Below are 14,658 nucleotides of genomic sequence, written 5' to 3'. Positions count from 1 at the left end.
AGGGAACGATTCAGTGGTGTTTAAAGAAGAACCAGAGAAAAAGAATGAAAGGATGAAAAATGGAGAAGTTTCCTTAGTAGATTTGGATGATGAAGTGTTAGAAAGAGAGCTTGCGCTTTTACAAGAAGAAAATCCAAACAAATTTCTATTACCTTCTGAAGGGAATTTCGATGTTGGAAAAGATTTCAAGGAGATAGAAAGGTTGCTAAAGGAAGCTGATTCAAAAGAAATAATAAAAATTGTGGAAACCTCACCGACTCGCCGAGTAGCATCGACTGACTCGACGAGTCCAATCGAGAACCTCGAAAATCATGAAGATCTTATCCTGCTACTTACAAGTTCCCTTTCTATCCTTGACATGCGCACTTCTCCTGATCCTTTGGAAAGTCCAATAGAAGAGACTGAAATTGTTAAAAATTTTAACTTCCAACACGCACAATTGGCTTACCTTGACGCGATGATAGAAGAAGAAGCAATTCAACTTGACAAGAGGGTAAGTTTGGGAGAAAAGGAAAATGCAAGGGCTTGGAATGATGATGTGAATAACTTATCCATTGATTCACTCATGGCTAATAGAGAGATCGAGTAAAATACACTCAAAAGAACCAAACCTCGAGCCCAAGTTTCTACTAATTATGAAGTGTTTACATTTGAACCACCGAATTCTTTAGAACGTGACAAAAGTAAGGAGGACTCCTTAATATCATGTGATAATGAAGTGGAAACTGTATGGGAAATCAAGATTGATAAAGAAGGAGTACAAAAGATGGGTCCAAAGAACGGGGTGAAGATAAAGGAGGTTGGGAAACAGATCAGTTATGCAATAGAAGAAGATGCTACAAGGAAGAGGAAAGATGAATTGTGTCGGGCATATAAAAGAAAGATACATGCTTACAAGACAGAGTTTAAACAACAAAAGATTAACCGTGAATTCCCGATGGAGGAGAACGAAGAAACGTAGAGCGGAAAGGAGTCCAGCTAACGACTCCTTAAAAAGAAGCGCTTGACGGGAGGCAACCTGTTACTAGAGTTTGCTTTCTTTTACCTTTTTCTTTAGTTTTAATTTTTTTTTTCGTTTTTAGGGTTTATCTATTTTCATCTTCTTAATTGTCCAAAATGACTACTTGAGGGCAAGCATGGTCTGAGTGTGGGGTGGGTTGGATATATTTTTAAGCAAGAATAAAAATTATATCAAATTTATAAAAAATATATATATATATATATATCAAAATTTTTAAAACTAACGAGTGACTCGACGAGTTGGGTGAGTTACTCGACGAGTTAACTCGAAAGTCGGAATCGCAAAATCGCAACCAGACTCGCCGAGTCGGTTTTTTTTACTGAAAAAAAATTATAACTTTTACATATTTGTAAAATTAGGGCTTTTTCCCCTAATGGGTAACCACTCCTCATTCAGCCAGCCGACACTCGATGTGGGCTTCCCCTTTCTCTCCATCTCTTTCTCTCTATCTCTCTCTCAAGCAAGAAAGGTACTAAATTTCTTCTCTATTTCTGTCAAAGCTTCGATTTTTAGGAGGTTGGAAGTGTTAATTAGAGAGAAACCCTGTTTTTGAAGTTTTAGAATTTCTAGGGTTTCGATTTTGACCCAATTAGAATGTTATGGATGAATTTTCTTATACTACTATGCTCTAAATACATCCCTGGACAAACCCTTGCAGTAAATTTTGATTTTTATGGATGAAATTTGACAGACTCGTCAACAGACTAACGCAGTTCGTACGACTCGTCGAGTCGGTCTACAGACTCAGCGAGTCATGTCTGAAGCAGTCCAGATTTTATGTTCTAATTGTTTTGTTTGTTCCTGGTTGTTCGTGTTACTTATTTATACAAGAACATTTTTTCATGGGATCAAAGCTCAAGAGGAAGCCAAGGGTATTTTCCTTGGTTGAATTTTCGACAAATTGAGTCCAAATCTACGATGATTAAGTGGAAGAAGAAGCTTGCAGAAATCCGAAAAAAGGAGATTTGTGTCCCCAATGCGATTGATTGAGAATGGCTGGGGAGAGTTCGTTACAAAGAGGATTTTGCTCCTTATTTAGTCAAGAAGTTTGTGCATAATGGGGTGTCCATCACGTGTGATGGATGGAGTCGCATCTTTCGTATCCAGGAGCCGGTCTATCAAGAGTTGTGCTTGGAATTTTTCTCCACAATACATTTCCGGGGTGGGGACGATTACTATAACCCCGAGAATATTACTTTTTGTCTTGGGGGCGAGATTCGCCATTGTTCTATGGTGGAATTATCTTGGAGATTGGGAATTTATGACCTACAGTTGATCCACACGGATGCATTTTGTAATTTTTTGGAGCATTGCCACAAAGTATTCTCGGATGGTGTCATAAGCACAAGTTGGTGGAACACTATTGCCAACAAAGTTTACATTCCCAAATCAGCTCAAGAGGGGAGCATACGATCACCTACGCACCGCCTTCTTCGCCGCCTTATTTCAAACACCATTAACCAAAGAAAAGATGATGACAAGGTTTCTAACCTTGATGTTTTTTTTTATCTTTGGAGCATCATTACACCCAACACCTTTTGCAACATTCCATGGTGCGTGGCTTCATACTTAGCTGAAGGGGCAGTCAAGGACCGCAAAACTTCAAAAATTAATGGTGTCATATCTGTGACACGTTTAGCCCACTCTTATGGGTTGATGACTCGTGGCACTTGGAACTTAATGACAATAGTTCTGAACCCTCCCTTTGATCCTATTCTTTTTCAAAGGGCTAGAATTATTGAGGATTATAAAAGGGGACACTATGCTATTCAACATGAAGATGTTGTTACCAAACCCAAGGAGCCGGGTAGGAAAGTAAGGCAAATACGTGGGCAAGCACCTCCCGATCCACCGGTTATTCCGGTGGAAGATGAAATACCCCCGGAATGGTTTAATGTTGAAGGAAGAAAATATCAAGATGATTTGGTACGGGGTGTGAATTTTTCCAATCGGTCCTTTATCCAAATGTTTAACCACTTCAACATCCAACATGTGGACGGGGACCAATTTCCTTATATACCAACTTGGGAGGAGAGGATGAGCACAAGGCAAAGCGGAGCTGGTGGGGGCAGGGCAATACATGATGCTAATGATGAGGAAGAAGATGAAGATTGATTTGTCTTTATTTGTGTTTTGTGTTTAACAATTTGTTTTTTTAGTTGTTTGTTGGAATTTCTAGTAATTAGGATTTTAATTTCTCATTGGTTGTTTAGTGTCTTTTCAGAATTTGAAAATGGGTTGCCTACAAAGAGTCTCGAGAGTAATAGGAGTTTCGAGTCTAGGTGGAAGAGAGAGTGAAGTCCAAATATCGAGTTCGGTCATGAGGAGAATTCAAATGAGTTTAATTACTAAATAAAAATATTAGATTTAATATAATTCTGAAGTGGTTAGGATTTATCAAAAAGACTTGGAGCAGAATTTTTTTTCCACCCAGCGACTGACTCGCCGAGTGCATATACTGACTTGACGAGTCCAAGCGTAAACACACGGATTCTGCACTTTCACGACTCAACTCGGCGAGTCTGATTACCTACTCGACGAGTGTTTACGAATTTCATATCTTAGCTTCAGGCTTGACGATTATATTCCCACAACAATTGGTTTTTATCAAGAAGAATAATTTCTGGAGATTTCTGAGAGTTTTTCCTGTATTTTTGGAGCTGTTGCCACACGAGACTTGACACCCAAGGCATGGATGATTTGTTCCCATGTCGAAAGTCAATTAAAGATGGAGCTTTAAATGAAGAAGATTAACCTCAAAACTACTATCCCAAGGGAGTTTGTTCCAATTCCTTCTTTCTTTTATTGTTCTTTATCATGCATGACATGCAATGGGGACATTGCATAAATTAAGTGTGGGGTAGGGGGTTGATTACATTAGTGAAAATTTTGGAATTTTTGCATTAAAATTGTTAGGATTAAATTATAAATTTTGGTAAAAGCAATTAGGATCCGATGCTAGTATTATGTTTGATGATTTTATGAATATCCAAATGTTTAGTTGAGCCTATACACGTTATAATGCATTTGTGGCCCCCTTTATTCTAGTGAAATCATGGGACAAAAACACAACCTCGCTTAGTTTAAGGGATGCAATATGTTTAGCATCGTGTACATGGAATGTATCCAGAAAAATTATTATCTTTAACCAATAAGGGTTGAAGTTGAGCGCCCCTGCTTAAGCATGTAGGTTTTGAGTGAAAAAAAAGTGAGTTGCATGTGAAAAAAAAGAGAATTACAATAAAAAGTTGTTAGAATTTTTGGAGCTATCAAGATTAAAGCATGAAGATCGAAGATCCAAAACCCAAAAATTCAAAAGTTGAAGATACCAAAAAATCAAAAGATGGTGAATTCAAGGAAATTAAAGTTCAAATTATCAAGAGTGAAGAATTCCAATGAGTTATATAAGGGTATCAAGAACTGTAATTTTTAGTTTATGTATGCTTGGGTTGCTCAACCAAAAATACGTTGAGGTTAGGAGGTTTTCTGTGGATGGATTCGGTGGGATGCATAAAATGACCATTGTTCGGAAGAAGTGGGCGAGTGTTTATGAGGATTGTGAGTATTTAGAAATGAGGGGGTCCTTAGGAAAAATTTAGACACAAATGCATGCGTTGCGGTCTTGGCATAATGGCTGGGTTTTATTGGGATTGTCTTATGTGATGCTAGTATGTTTAAAATTCAGTTTTGCTTGGGGGCAAGCAAAAGTCAAGTGTGTGGTATTTTGATATGTGCATGTTTAGCCTTATATTTAGTAAAAATGTTTATCATTTATTAGCTAATTAATTGCATATTATGGACAAAAGGTACTTAATTATGTTTGAATTATATTTTTAGTCCAAAAGAAGTGCTCGGAAGCAAAAGGAAGCAGGAGCGGCTATCGGGAAGCTTTGGAGTGAACAAAAGAAGAAAGGACCAAAAAACCACAAAGGACTCGGTGAGTAGGGACGTCTAATCGACGAGTTCCCACGAAGATTCGTGAAGCAGAAGAGTCCTTGACTTGCCGTACACGGGAATTTAATGAGGGACTCGACGAGTCGAGTCGAATCTATAAAAGAAACCCTCCAGATCGATAGACGAGACTTCTGAGAACCCTAGGAGGAGGAGCTAAGATTCAGAAAGAAGAGAGGCATCTGGAAGAGTGAAGATCCAACCCAATTCAAGTTTTGAAGGATAACTAAGGCATACTTTGATTTCTCTTAACTAGATCTAGTACCTAAACCATGTTTATGTTATTGAATTTCGTTTTTGAGTTTTCTACTGCCTTAATCATGAGCTAAACTTTCTAGCTTTTGTTTGGGTAAGACAATTTTGAGACTATGGTTTGATTAATGGTAGGATTAACTTTTAATTGGTGATTTTGTTGAATTGAGCTTGTTAAAGATCCTTATGCATTAACCATAACTATTTTCTGTTAATAGGAAGGCAATTAGGCTGCATGAACATCTCTTAATTGTTTACCTCATGTGATTTATGTGAACACTTTATTATGTGCCTAGGATTAGTGAATGTGAAACTAGGATTAATTAGAGAATGGGTAAGTTAATGTGTGAGCTTGTTTGATAAACCAACAACAAGAGGCTGATTGAATTGATAATTTGATTAACCATTACAAGTATTATTTAACCCGAATAAATAACCTAGAGAATTAATTAATTTAGACAACTGGCCACTGCTTGAATTAGTTTATTTTCTAAGGACTAGCATAGCGAATGTGAATCTAATCACCTGAATCGGTAGCCAATAAAAGGTTAATCCGTTGCACTACTACCATTAAATCAACCATAGGATCAATTAAGTCGAACCTGAACAAAAGTCCCTTTAGATATTGAATTTAGTTGGTTTTTGCTTGCTTAGTTGTTAGTTAGTTATTTAGTTTAAATGTTAGTAAGTTTCTAGTCTTGTAAAACTAGAGAAAACCCCTCTTTTATTATTTGTTATTTTTGTAGATAATTTTAGTAATTAGTTTAATTGCCGTTCCCTGAGTTCGATACCCTGCTTACTAGATCTATACCACCAATTGACAGGTCCACTGCCTTTTGTGTGATTAATTTACAATTTAGAAGTAGGAATAAAACTAGTTGGTTTAACACACATCAATGGGTATTGTTGTCACCCGATATCTTAGACACAAGTGAGGTCAGTTCGTTAGTACGGGAGATACCATGAGGTGTATGAGGCAAATGATTATTAATTCGGATGAGGTCGAGGGTGAGACGATTTTAGTTGGGAGTATAGTATTCGTTGGGGTAAAGAGAACTTTGTGACTTGTGTGTCACTGAGCCGGGATAGTTGATGTGAGAAAGAAGTCAGTGAGACACTTGGAACATGTTATGAGTAACCTTTGGAAGTTAATGGTTGGTTGAGAGATGACCTAGTACCCAGTGTGGAGTAGGGATTGTTGAGAGTAAGTTGGGGGTTTATGATTATAGATGTTAGAGGACATTTTTGAGGGAGCATGATTACTTTCTTATATCCAAAGGCAGGGTGTTGAAAATTCATTGAACCGACGGGGTTCGATTTCAGGACACAAGACGATTCTCTGGTGTAATATGCCCCTTTCGTCTATAGAATTGTATTTGAGATTGTTGGGTACGTATGGCATGGGTGATCGGTAACCGATTGTTAGGTTTATATTTGGAAGTCAGAAGGGATATCTTAGCATCATAGGGGCTGTTTTTGTTTCGAATTTAAGAGTTCCTGGTCGGGTTCAGGTATCCATGGAGGAAGATATTGTTTTGGTGTGAGATCCTTTCAGTGGTGCTTTTCAAGTGTTTGGTTTCTATCTATGTGGTTTGAGAAGAGATTTCGAGGGCGAAATCAAATTAAGTGGGGGAGATTTGTAACTTTCAGAATTTCGGGTATGATAGTTCGTGTTTTAATTTTGAGGATTTAGGAGGGACTCGACGAGTTGTAGGTCTGACTCGTCGAGTCACGTCTGGTGGATCACGTGGATTTAATGAGCAGACTCGACGAGTCCATGTATGGACTCGTCGAGTAGGTACTAGGCAGAGAAAACCCTAAGTTCCGGGGTTGGAGCCTATTTAAAGGAACTTATGACCTTGGATGTGCCTCATATCTCCTGTGAGAAACCATAAATTGCCATTGGAGCCAAGGGAGAGTTCTTATGATGAAATCAAGTAATTTTGGTGTGATTTTGCTAAGGAAGAGAAGGGATTCAGCTAGAAGGACTAAATGAGGTTGTTATTCTGAGACATCCAAGCAAGGATCTCCATTCTGAGGTAGTATTTTGCCTCTTCCTTCTGTTTTGTGTAGAATCCTTGAATCTAGGGTTTTCTTTACCCTTTCTTTGATAGTATATGATGCGTATGAGGTCCCAATGTGGAAAAAGTATTAGATCTACACCTTAAGAGGTCTAGAGAGTCCCAGTCTTCCAGCTTTTTGCAGTTCCATTGGAGTTATGAATCTAGGATGCCATTTTTAGAGCTATTTCACCATATAGAGCCATATATGTGTTGCATGAGTATAAAGACTGGACCTTTACGTGATTATTGGGTGTTAGAAGGTCAGATCTATAAGTTAGAGAAACAGATCTGAGCTCAGAAGGTCATTTGAGTATTGCCATGGAGGGAACTCGCCGAGTCCATAAGAGGACTTGACGAGTCGAGTTGGGTTGCCCTGCGATTCGTGACCAGTGGTAACCCGTCGAGTGAAAGGTTAACTCGACAAGTCGAGTAAGGCCTTAGGAGGATTCAGAGGACACGAATAGACTCGCCGAGTCACCCGAGTGCACTTGACGAGTCTGGTCAAGGTTTGACCGTTGACTAGAGTTAACTTCAGTTGATCTTAGGGTTTTGGTCAAACTGATTCAAGGGAGATCTGGGAGGGGTAGAATGGTCTTCTACCCATTCTATAGATATGGGGACAATAGGATGTATTAATTAGAAATGTTTGCTTTATGTGTTAGGCGGAGGCTCGATCGAGGTTATTATGCCAGAAGGTTTACTAAACATCATGTGAGGTGAGTCTTCTCACTATACTTTACCTAGAGTGGTAATTATGTGTGACCGGAAGGTCTTATGTGCTATGATAAGTATGTGATGTATGTTGTTATATGATATGTATGTGCTATGTTGTGTTATGAGTAGTATAATATGGACCGGAAGGTCAACAGTGTATGGGCCGGAAGGTCAAGATGATACGGACCGGAAGGTCAGAGAAGTGGGGCTGGAAGGTCTACCGGGATTGTGGGACGGAAGTCCCCTGAGACACATTGACAGGAAGGTCTTGTAGAGCTATAGCCTCGAGTGGCGTATGTGCTGTATGTGATATTTTGGGGAACTCACTAAGCATTTATGCTTATCGTGTTGTGTGATATGTGTTTCAGGTACTAGCGAGGATCGCGGGAAGGCGCCAACATAATCTGTACACACTGATGAAGATCCATGTGTTTGAGATTCTGGGATATGATTTCTGAGATACCATTTGATTAAATGAGTTTTGAAATTATTTTATGAAATTTATTATGTTTGGAATGAAAAATTGTTTTGAGATTTTACGTCGTTACAAATGCGGTGCCGAAACTTCTGAAGTGGTCTTCAAAAGAAATAAAGTTCACATGCTCAAGATGCATGGTTCGTCAACCAGAGATCAAGAGCGACAAGTCATAAAAATCTTCATGAAACGAAGAATGTGAAACAACTTTATTGATCAGGCGGCGTTACGGTGCAAACATCGCGAAAAATAATATGATGTCCGACTGCAGTATGGAGTAATCCTCATGGTAAGAATAAAATTAATCTAATATAATCAGCATGGAGTAAACCAATGTGACTATCATAGGTTGGGTTGTGGCAAAAATTGGTATTAAAAAAATTGGTTTTAAAAAAATAAATTGGTTTTAATAAAAAAATTGGCTAATAAAAAATTTTTGGCTGAAAAAAAATGGTGTAAAAAAAATTAAATGAGTGTTTAATAAAAATAGTAGGTGAGCCTTAAAAAATGGGTGTAAAATAAAATAAATGGGGTAAAAAGAAAAAAAAAATTAGGCTGCGTTGGAAAATGGTTAAGGATATGAAGTTGAGGGTTGAATGTGTAACTACGGTGAAGAGGGGGCTGTCTGTAGTGGGGACCGAAGAGCAGGGGTTAAAAGGTGACTTCGGTATAAGGATAGGTCTACGTATGGACCGAAGTATGGGGGCTGAAGTGAAACTTCGGTATCAAAAATGTAAATGCGGTGAAGAAAAGGGTAATCTGCGGTATGGAAAATGAAAGTTGGACAGAAGTTTGTCAATTGCGGTGGTGTTTGGTTAGTCTAACGGTTTGGAAAAAGAATAATAAATAAAAATAAAACTAAATGGCAAAATTAAAAGGTAAAAGGTGATGATGGTTGTGTGTGGCAGGAGAAGTAAACAAAAGGTAGAAGGTGGCATGGGTTATGAGAAGTCACATAGGTAAACGGACAAAATAAAATAGCTACTGTGTCTGCAAAAATGGCAGCATGCTTTTTGTCATATAATATTGCATCTACATGTAATAGACTCATATAATCTAAGGCCAGAGTGCGCAGAGTGCAGTCGGGGCCGTGGTTTGTGCCACTTCAGCCGCTCACACTGTCCTCAAACTGCGATTTTGTGCAGTTTTTGCCGTGGTGCGGCCATTTGCACCCGTGCAACGTGGTTGATTGGGGAAGGAATGGTCAAATACTCACCATTGATTTTTTTTTCTTTTTCCCTTTTTTTCTTATATATATAGAAACATTTTTTTTCACACAATAAAAACCCATGTCTCTCAAATTTTAAAAAATGTTTTCTCAATTTTCAGTGTAATATTTTTTTTTTTAATTTTGAAGTACTGAAAAATTATGTTCTTTATTAAAAAAGAAGTTTTAACTAAAATAGCTAAAATAATAATAATAATAATAATAATAATAATAATAAAAGTGTGGCAAGAAACCATACTTGTGTTGTAAAAAATAACGTGACGTTTATGTGACGGTGGAGGGAGTACGGTTTCGATGACACCACTCCCTCCAGCCTAAGACCACTCCCTCCAGCCTAAGGATTGTACATTTCATATTGAAATATGAGCATTTCGTTTAAGACCTTCCCAACCCATATTATTAACCACACTTTCAAAGACTTTGATGAAAGAAATATACCAACATCAAAACAAATGCAGACAATCATACCTTCCTGGGATTTTTGTTGTTGTATGATCTCCAAGAATTTGTTGATATCTTTTAAAAATAAAGTCTTCTCCATAACACCGAAAATACTTTTTGTCTCTTCAATAACAGGAAGTAAAATTATCAAGTGAGCTCTTTAGAAAAAAAATATATCATTTTTTTCTTCTTTTTTGCAACAAGAAAAAGAAATCTTCATAAAATCGGATTTTCATCAGAAATTTGAACAAGAAAGTGGCAGCTTTTTTTATTTTTGAAAACTTGAATCAACACTCAAAATCAGAAAAACTCATCATAAGAACATCCGGTTTTGAAGCCGAAAATTCTTGCAAAAATCGAAAAAATATTCAAGATTAGAATCGATCGGTGGATATGGTAATAATAATATCTCGAGATTTAACGATCATAAAAATATGAATGAAGAACATGAAGATGAGTAGTTCCATAAAATACTAGAAAAGAAATAAAAGATAATAAATGAAGAACATGGTTAGGAGAGATAAATCTCCTGTGTTGAGAGAAATCCCACCACCCTTTCTCTCTTTAGAAACTAGATTATGAATGCATTCATACTTTTACAATGACTACCTCTCTCTATTTATAGGGAGAGGGAAACCAACAATACAATCAGTGGCAAAGTATTTATAGGGCCAGGAGGGGCAGTGCCCCCCCTGATTTTTGGACTAGAAATAGAAAATACACTTACAAAAAATTTAATTCCAGGGCCTGTTATCTTCAAAATTGAGCTTTAGCCCCTCCTGAAATAGACTCCAACTCTCCAAGCCTCAAGTGAAGTCCGAATTCTCCAAGAAATATTCAGAAATCACGTTCGATTCTTGTTCTTCCCCAATTTCGCTGAGTCGCCACTTCCCAAATTCGCTGCTGCCTCTGCCCGCTGTTGCTGCTGCCTGCTGTCGCTGCTTGCTGTTGGCCAGTCGGTCTCAGTCTCGCCATCGCCCATCGCACCAACACCAAAAATCAGGTATGTCGATCTTCTTCTTTCTTTTCAAGTTCACTTGTTCTTTGAATCTTTGTTCTAATTGAATGTTGTGCTGCACTGTTGCTGCTGTTTGTGAGTTTCTCCAATTCTCCTGACTCCTCTCTTTTCTCTCGGTCCTGTCCAAACTCCAAATTAGGGGTTAGAATTTCTCCTGTCAATTTGTGAATTTGGTTTATCACTTAACAATATTCAATTATGATTTGTTTAGCCTTCTAGTCTATTTATTGTAAGCTGTAGGAATAGAAAAAAAATTGATTTTGTTATGCTTCAAACAAAACTGAAAACAAAGATGAATGAAAACCTTAGACTATTTTCATAAAATTGATTTGGTTGTCAATTTGTCAATTTGATTTGGCTGTCAATTTGTCAATTTGATTTGATTTTACTTTTCAGTTTTCACATAATGCTAATTGTTAAATGAGTTATTGGTTATTGTTCTAATTTTGATTTTGATTTTTATATATATAATCATGGGAAAGATGAAAACCTTAGACTATTTTTACAAAAGAAAGGCGGATGATAAAGAAACTAATCATGAAAGTGAAGAGAGTAAACGTCACAAAGTTTCAACAAGTGAGCCACAACTGCAAGAAATGGGAAATCAACAAGAGAATGAGCCACAACCGCAAGAAAATGATAAACAACAAGAGAGTGAGCCACAAATACAAGAAAAGGAAAATCCTAATGAAGTTGATTTGAAGAATCTAGAAAGAGATCCCGCTAAACAAAAGCAAATGTGGGATTTTCCGGTTAATTTAAGAGAACAAGTGAGACGAGCTTTTCTAAATTTAGGACCTTTCCAAATACATCTTAAGGAGTATCAAGCTAAAGGTTCAAAAAAACATCCTCGTAGATTCAAATATTCTTGGTTCAACATTTTCCCTAATTGGCTAGAATATTCTCCAACAACACATGCTTCTTATTGTTTTATTTGTTATATATTTAATGATAAACCAAGTGTGTGTCATGGTTACGATGCATTTACTGTTAAAGGATTTGACAATTGGAAAAAAGTTAATGATGGGAAAAATTGTGCATTCTTGAAACTTATTGGTTGCTCACAACCTAGAAATGTTGTTGTATTTGTTGAAAACTTGATGAACCAAGCAGCTCACATTGAAAATATCATAGTGAAGCAAAATGAAGCACAAATATTGAAGAACCGTTTACGCTTAAAAGTGTCAATTGACACAGTTCGTTGGTTGACCTTCCAAGCTTGTGCTTTACGAGGACATGATGAAACTCTTGATTCCAAAAATCATGGTAATTTTCTCCAACTTCTAAAACTTCTAGCATCGTATAATGATGAAGTTGCAAACGTTATATTAGAGAAAGCTCCTTATAATTCAAAGTATACTTCTGCGGACATTCAAAAAGAAATTCTTAGTATTATTGCAAATAAAGTTCGAAAGCATATTCGTAGTGAAGTGGGGGATTCATACTTCTGTGTCATGGTTGATGAGTCACGGGATGAGTCTAAAAAAGAGCAAATGGCGATAGTTTTAAGATTTGTTGATGTGGAAGGAATCATACGGGAAAGGTTCTTGGATTTGGTTCATGTTAGGGATACCTTATCATTAACTTTGAAAACAAATATGTGGAGACAACTTTTACACTATCAATTTGATGTTAGTAAAATCCGTGGCCAAGGTTATGATGGTGCTAGTAATATGAGAGGGGAATGGAACAGATTACAAGTACTTGTTCTTGAGGATTGTCCTTATGCATATTATGTTCACTGCTTTGCTCACAGATTGCAATTAGCCTTGGTGGCTGCTTCAAGGGAAATTATTCTGGTTCATCAGTTTTTCACAAACTTAATTTTTACAATTAACGTAGTTTGTGCTTCCAGTAAGCGTCATGATGAGTTACAAAAAGCAAAGGCAACTGAGATTGAACAGTTATTGGAACTAAGTGAAATTGAATCGAGTAAAGGATTGAATCAAGTTGGGACATTAAGAAGAGCTGGTGATACACGTTGGGGTTCTCATTTTCGTTCCGTTTGTAGTTTGCTTAACATGTTTGCTTGTACTCGTGTTGTTCTCCAAGGAATAATTGATGACGTATCTGCTACTTATTCTCAACGCGGAGATGCTGACGCAACTTACTGTTATCTGAAATCATTTGAGTTTGTGTTTATTCTTCACCTGATAAAGGAAGTAATGGGAAAAACTGAAATACTTTCTCAAGCTCTACAAAAGAAATCCCAAGATATTCTTAATGCCATGGAGTTAGTTTCAGCAACAAAGGAGGGTCTAAATGATTTTAGAAACAAAGGATGGGAGTCCTTACTTGCACAAGTAAAGTTTTTTTTGTGAAAAACATCAAATAAATATGCCAGATATGAATGCTCCATATACTTCTACTCGATACCGGCCTCGAAAAACAGACAATCATGTTACTTTTGAACATTTTTATCGAGTGGATTTGTTTACAGCCACATTGGACAAACAGTTACATGAGTTGAATAGTAGATTCAATGATCGGTCGATGGAGTTGTTAAGACTTAGTTCTACTTTAGTTTCTAAAGTGATTAACGTTGATCAAATTTGTCTTCTTGTTGAGAAGTATTATCCTGAAGATTTTATGGAGCAAGAGAGGATTCAATTACGATATCAATTGGAGATTTTTAATATTGATATCACAAAGAATCCTAGACTAAGTGGTGTATCAACTATTGCTGACCTATGCAAGCGTCTTGTGGAAACTTAGAAACGTGAAACGTACTATTTGCTTGTAGAGTGGTTCGGCTAATTTTAACACTTCTAGTTTCTACCGCAACAACAGAGAGAAGATTTTCAGCAATGAAAATATTCAAGAACCGTCTTCGCAATAAGATGTCGGATGATTTTCTCGCAAACAACTTGGTGATTTACATAGAAAGAGAAATTGCTGAAAACATTGATTCAAAGTGTGTAATTGATGAATTTAAAGACATTAAAGGTCGTCGGGCTGAGTTGTAATTCATTTTCTAGGTGTTTTTGGTGTTTATTTGTTAAAAACAATTTTTTTTGAAAACGTTAATTTCAATTTATAATATTTTCGCCCCCCCCCCCCCCCCTAGTTAATTGTTCAAGCTTCGCCACTGAATACAATAAAGAGAAATAAATAACCTAACTTATCACTCATAATTTGTAGAGCATTTACATGTTCGAACAACATTTTTATAATTTATAGTTTTCCATTTAATCACTATCTAGTCCGATTAATCTCTAAATCCAAGTCGACCTAAACATTTACAACTTTACCTTGTATGTGCCCGTCTAAAAAAAGTCCATCGTTTCAAGAAAAAAACTACATTCATACGCCACATTCTAAATCACAAGCCATAAATCCCACCAGAATTTGATCATTTTTTTGTGTAATACTTGATTGTACATTACAACTTAAATCCAAATAATACAAATTGAGATGAATATCTACGTAAAATTCCACCATGGTTATGAAATGTTTATTAGTTCATTATCTTTCATATTTATATAAATAGATAGA

General features: G+C 36.8%; 1 protein-coding gene across 1 annotated transcript; it reads left to right on the top strand.

Moving 5' to 3' along the window:
• Window positions 1-11,636: 11,636 nt before the first annotated feature.
• On the top strand, window positions 11,637-13,878 carry LOC111883070 (uncharacterized). Its single transcript, XM_023879433.2, has 2 exons — window positions 11,637-13,419; window positions 13,508-13,878. The coding sequence occupies exons 1-2, from the start codon at window positions 11,637-11,639 to the stop codon at window positions 13,876-13,878; spliced, it is 2,154 nt and encodes a 717-aa protein (XP_023735201.2).
• Window positions 13,879-14,658: the final 780 nt, after the last annotated feature.

The sequence above is a fragment of the Lactuca sativa genome, chromosome 4 (assembly GCF_002870075.4).
Source record: "Lactuca sativa cultivar Salinas chromosome 4, Lsat_Salinas_v11, whole genome shotgun sequence".
Taxonomy (NCBI): domain Eukaryota; kingdom Viridiplantae; phylum Streptophyta; class Magnoliopsida; order Asterales; family Asteraceae; genus Lactuca; species Lactuca sativa.
This window is presented reverse-complemented; position numbering and strand designations above follow the sequence as displayed.

Coding starts and splice junctions, on each gene's coding strand:
- LOC111883070 (XM_023879433.2), top strand. CDS start 11,637: ATGGGAAAGATGAAAACCTTAGACTATTTTTACAAAAGAAAGGCGGAT. Junction 13,420..13,507: donor AGTTTCAGCAACAAAGGAGG/GTCTAAATGATT, acceptor TAAATATGCCAG/ATATGAATGCTCCATATACT.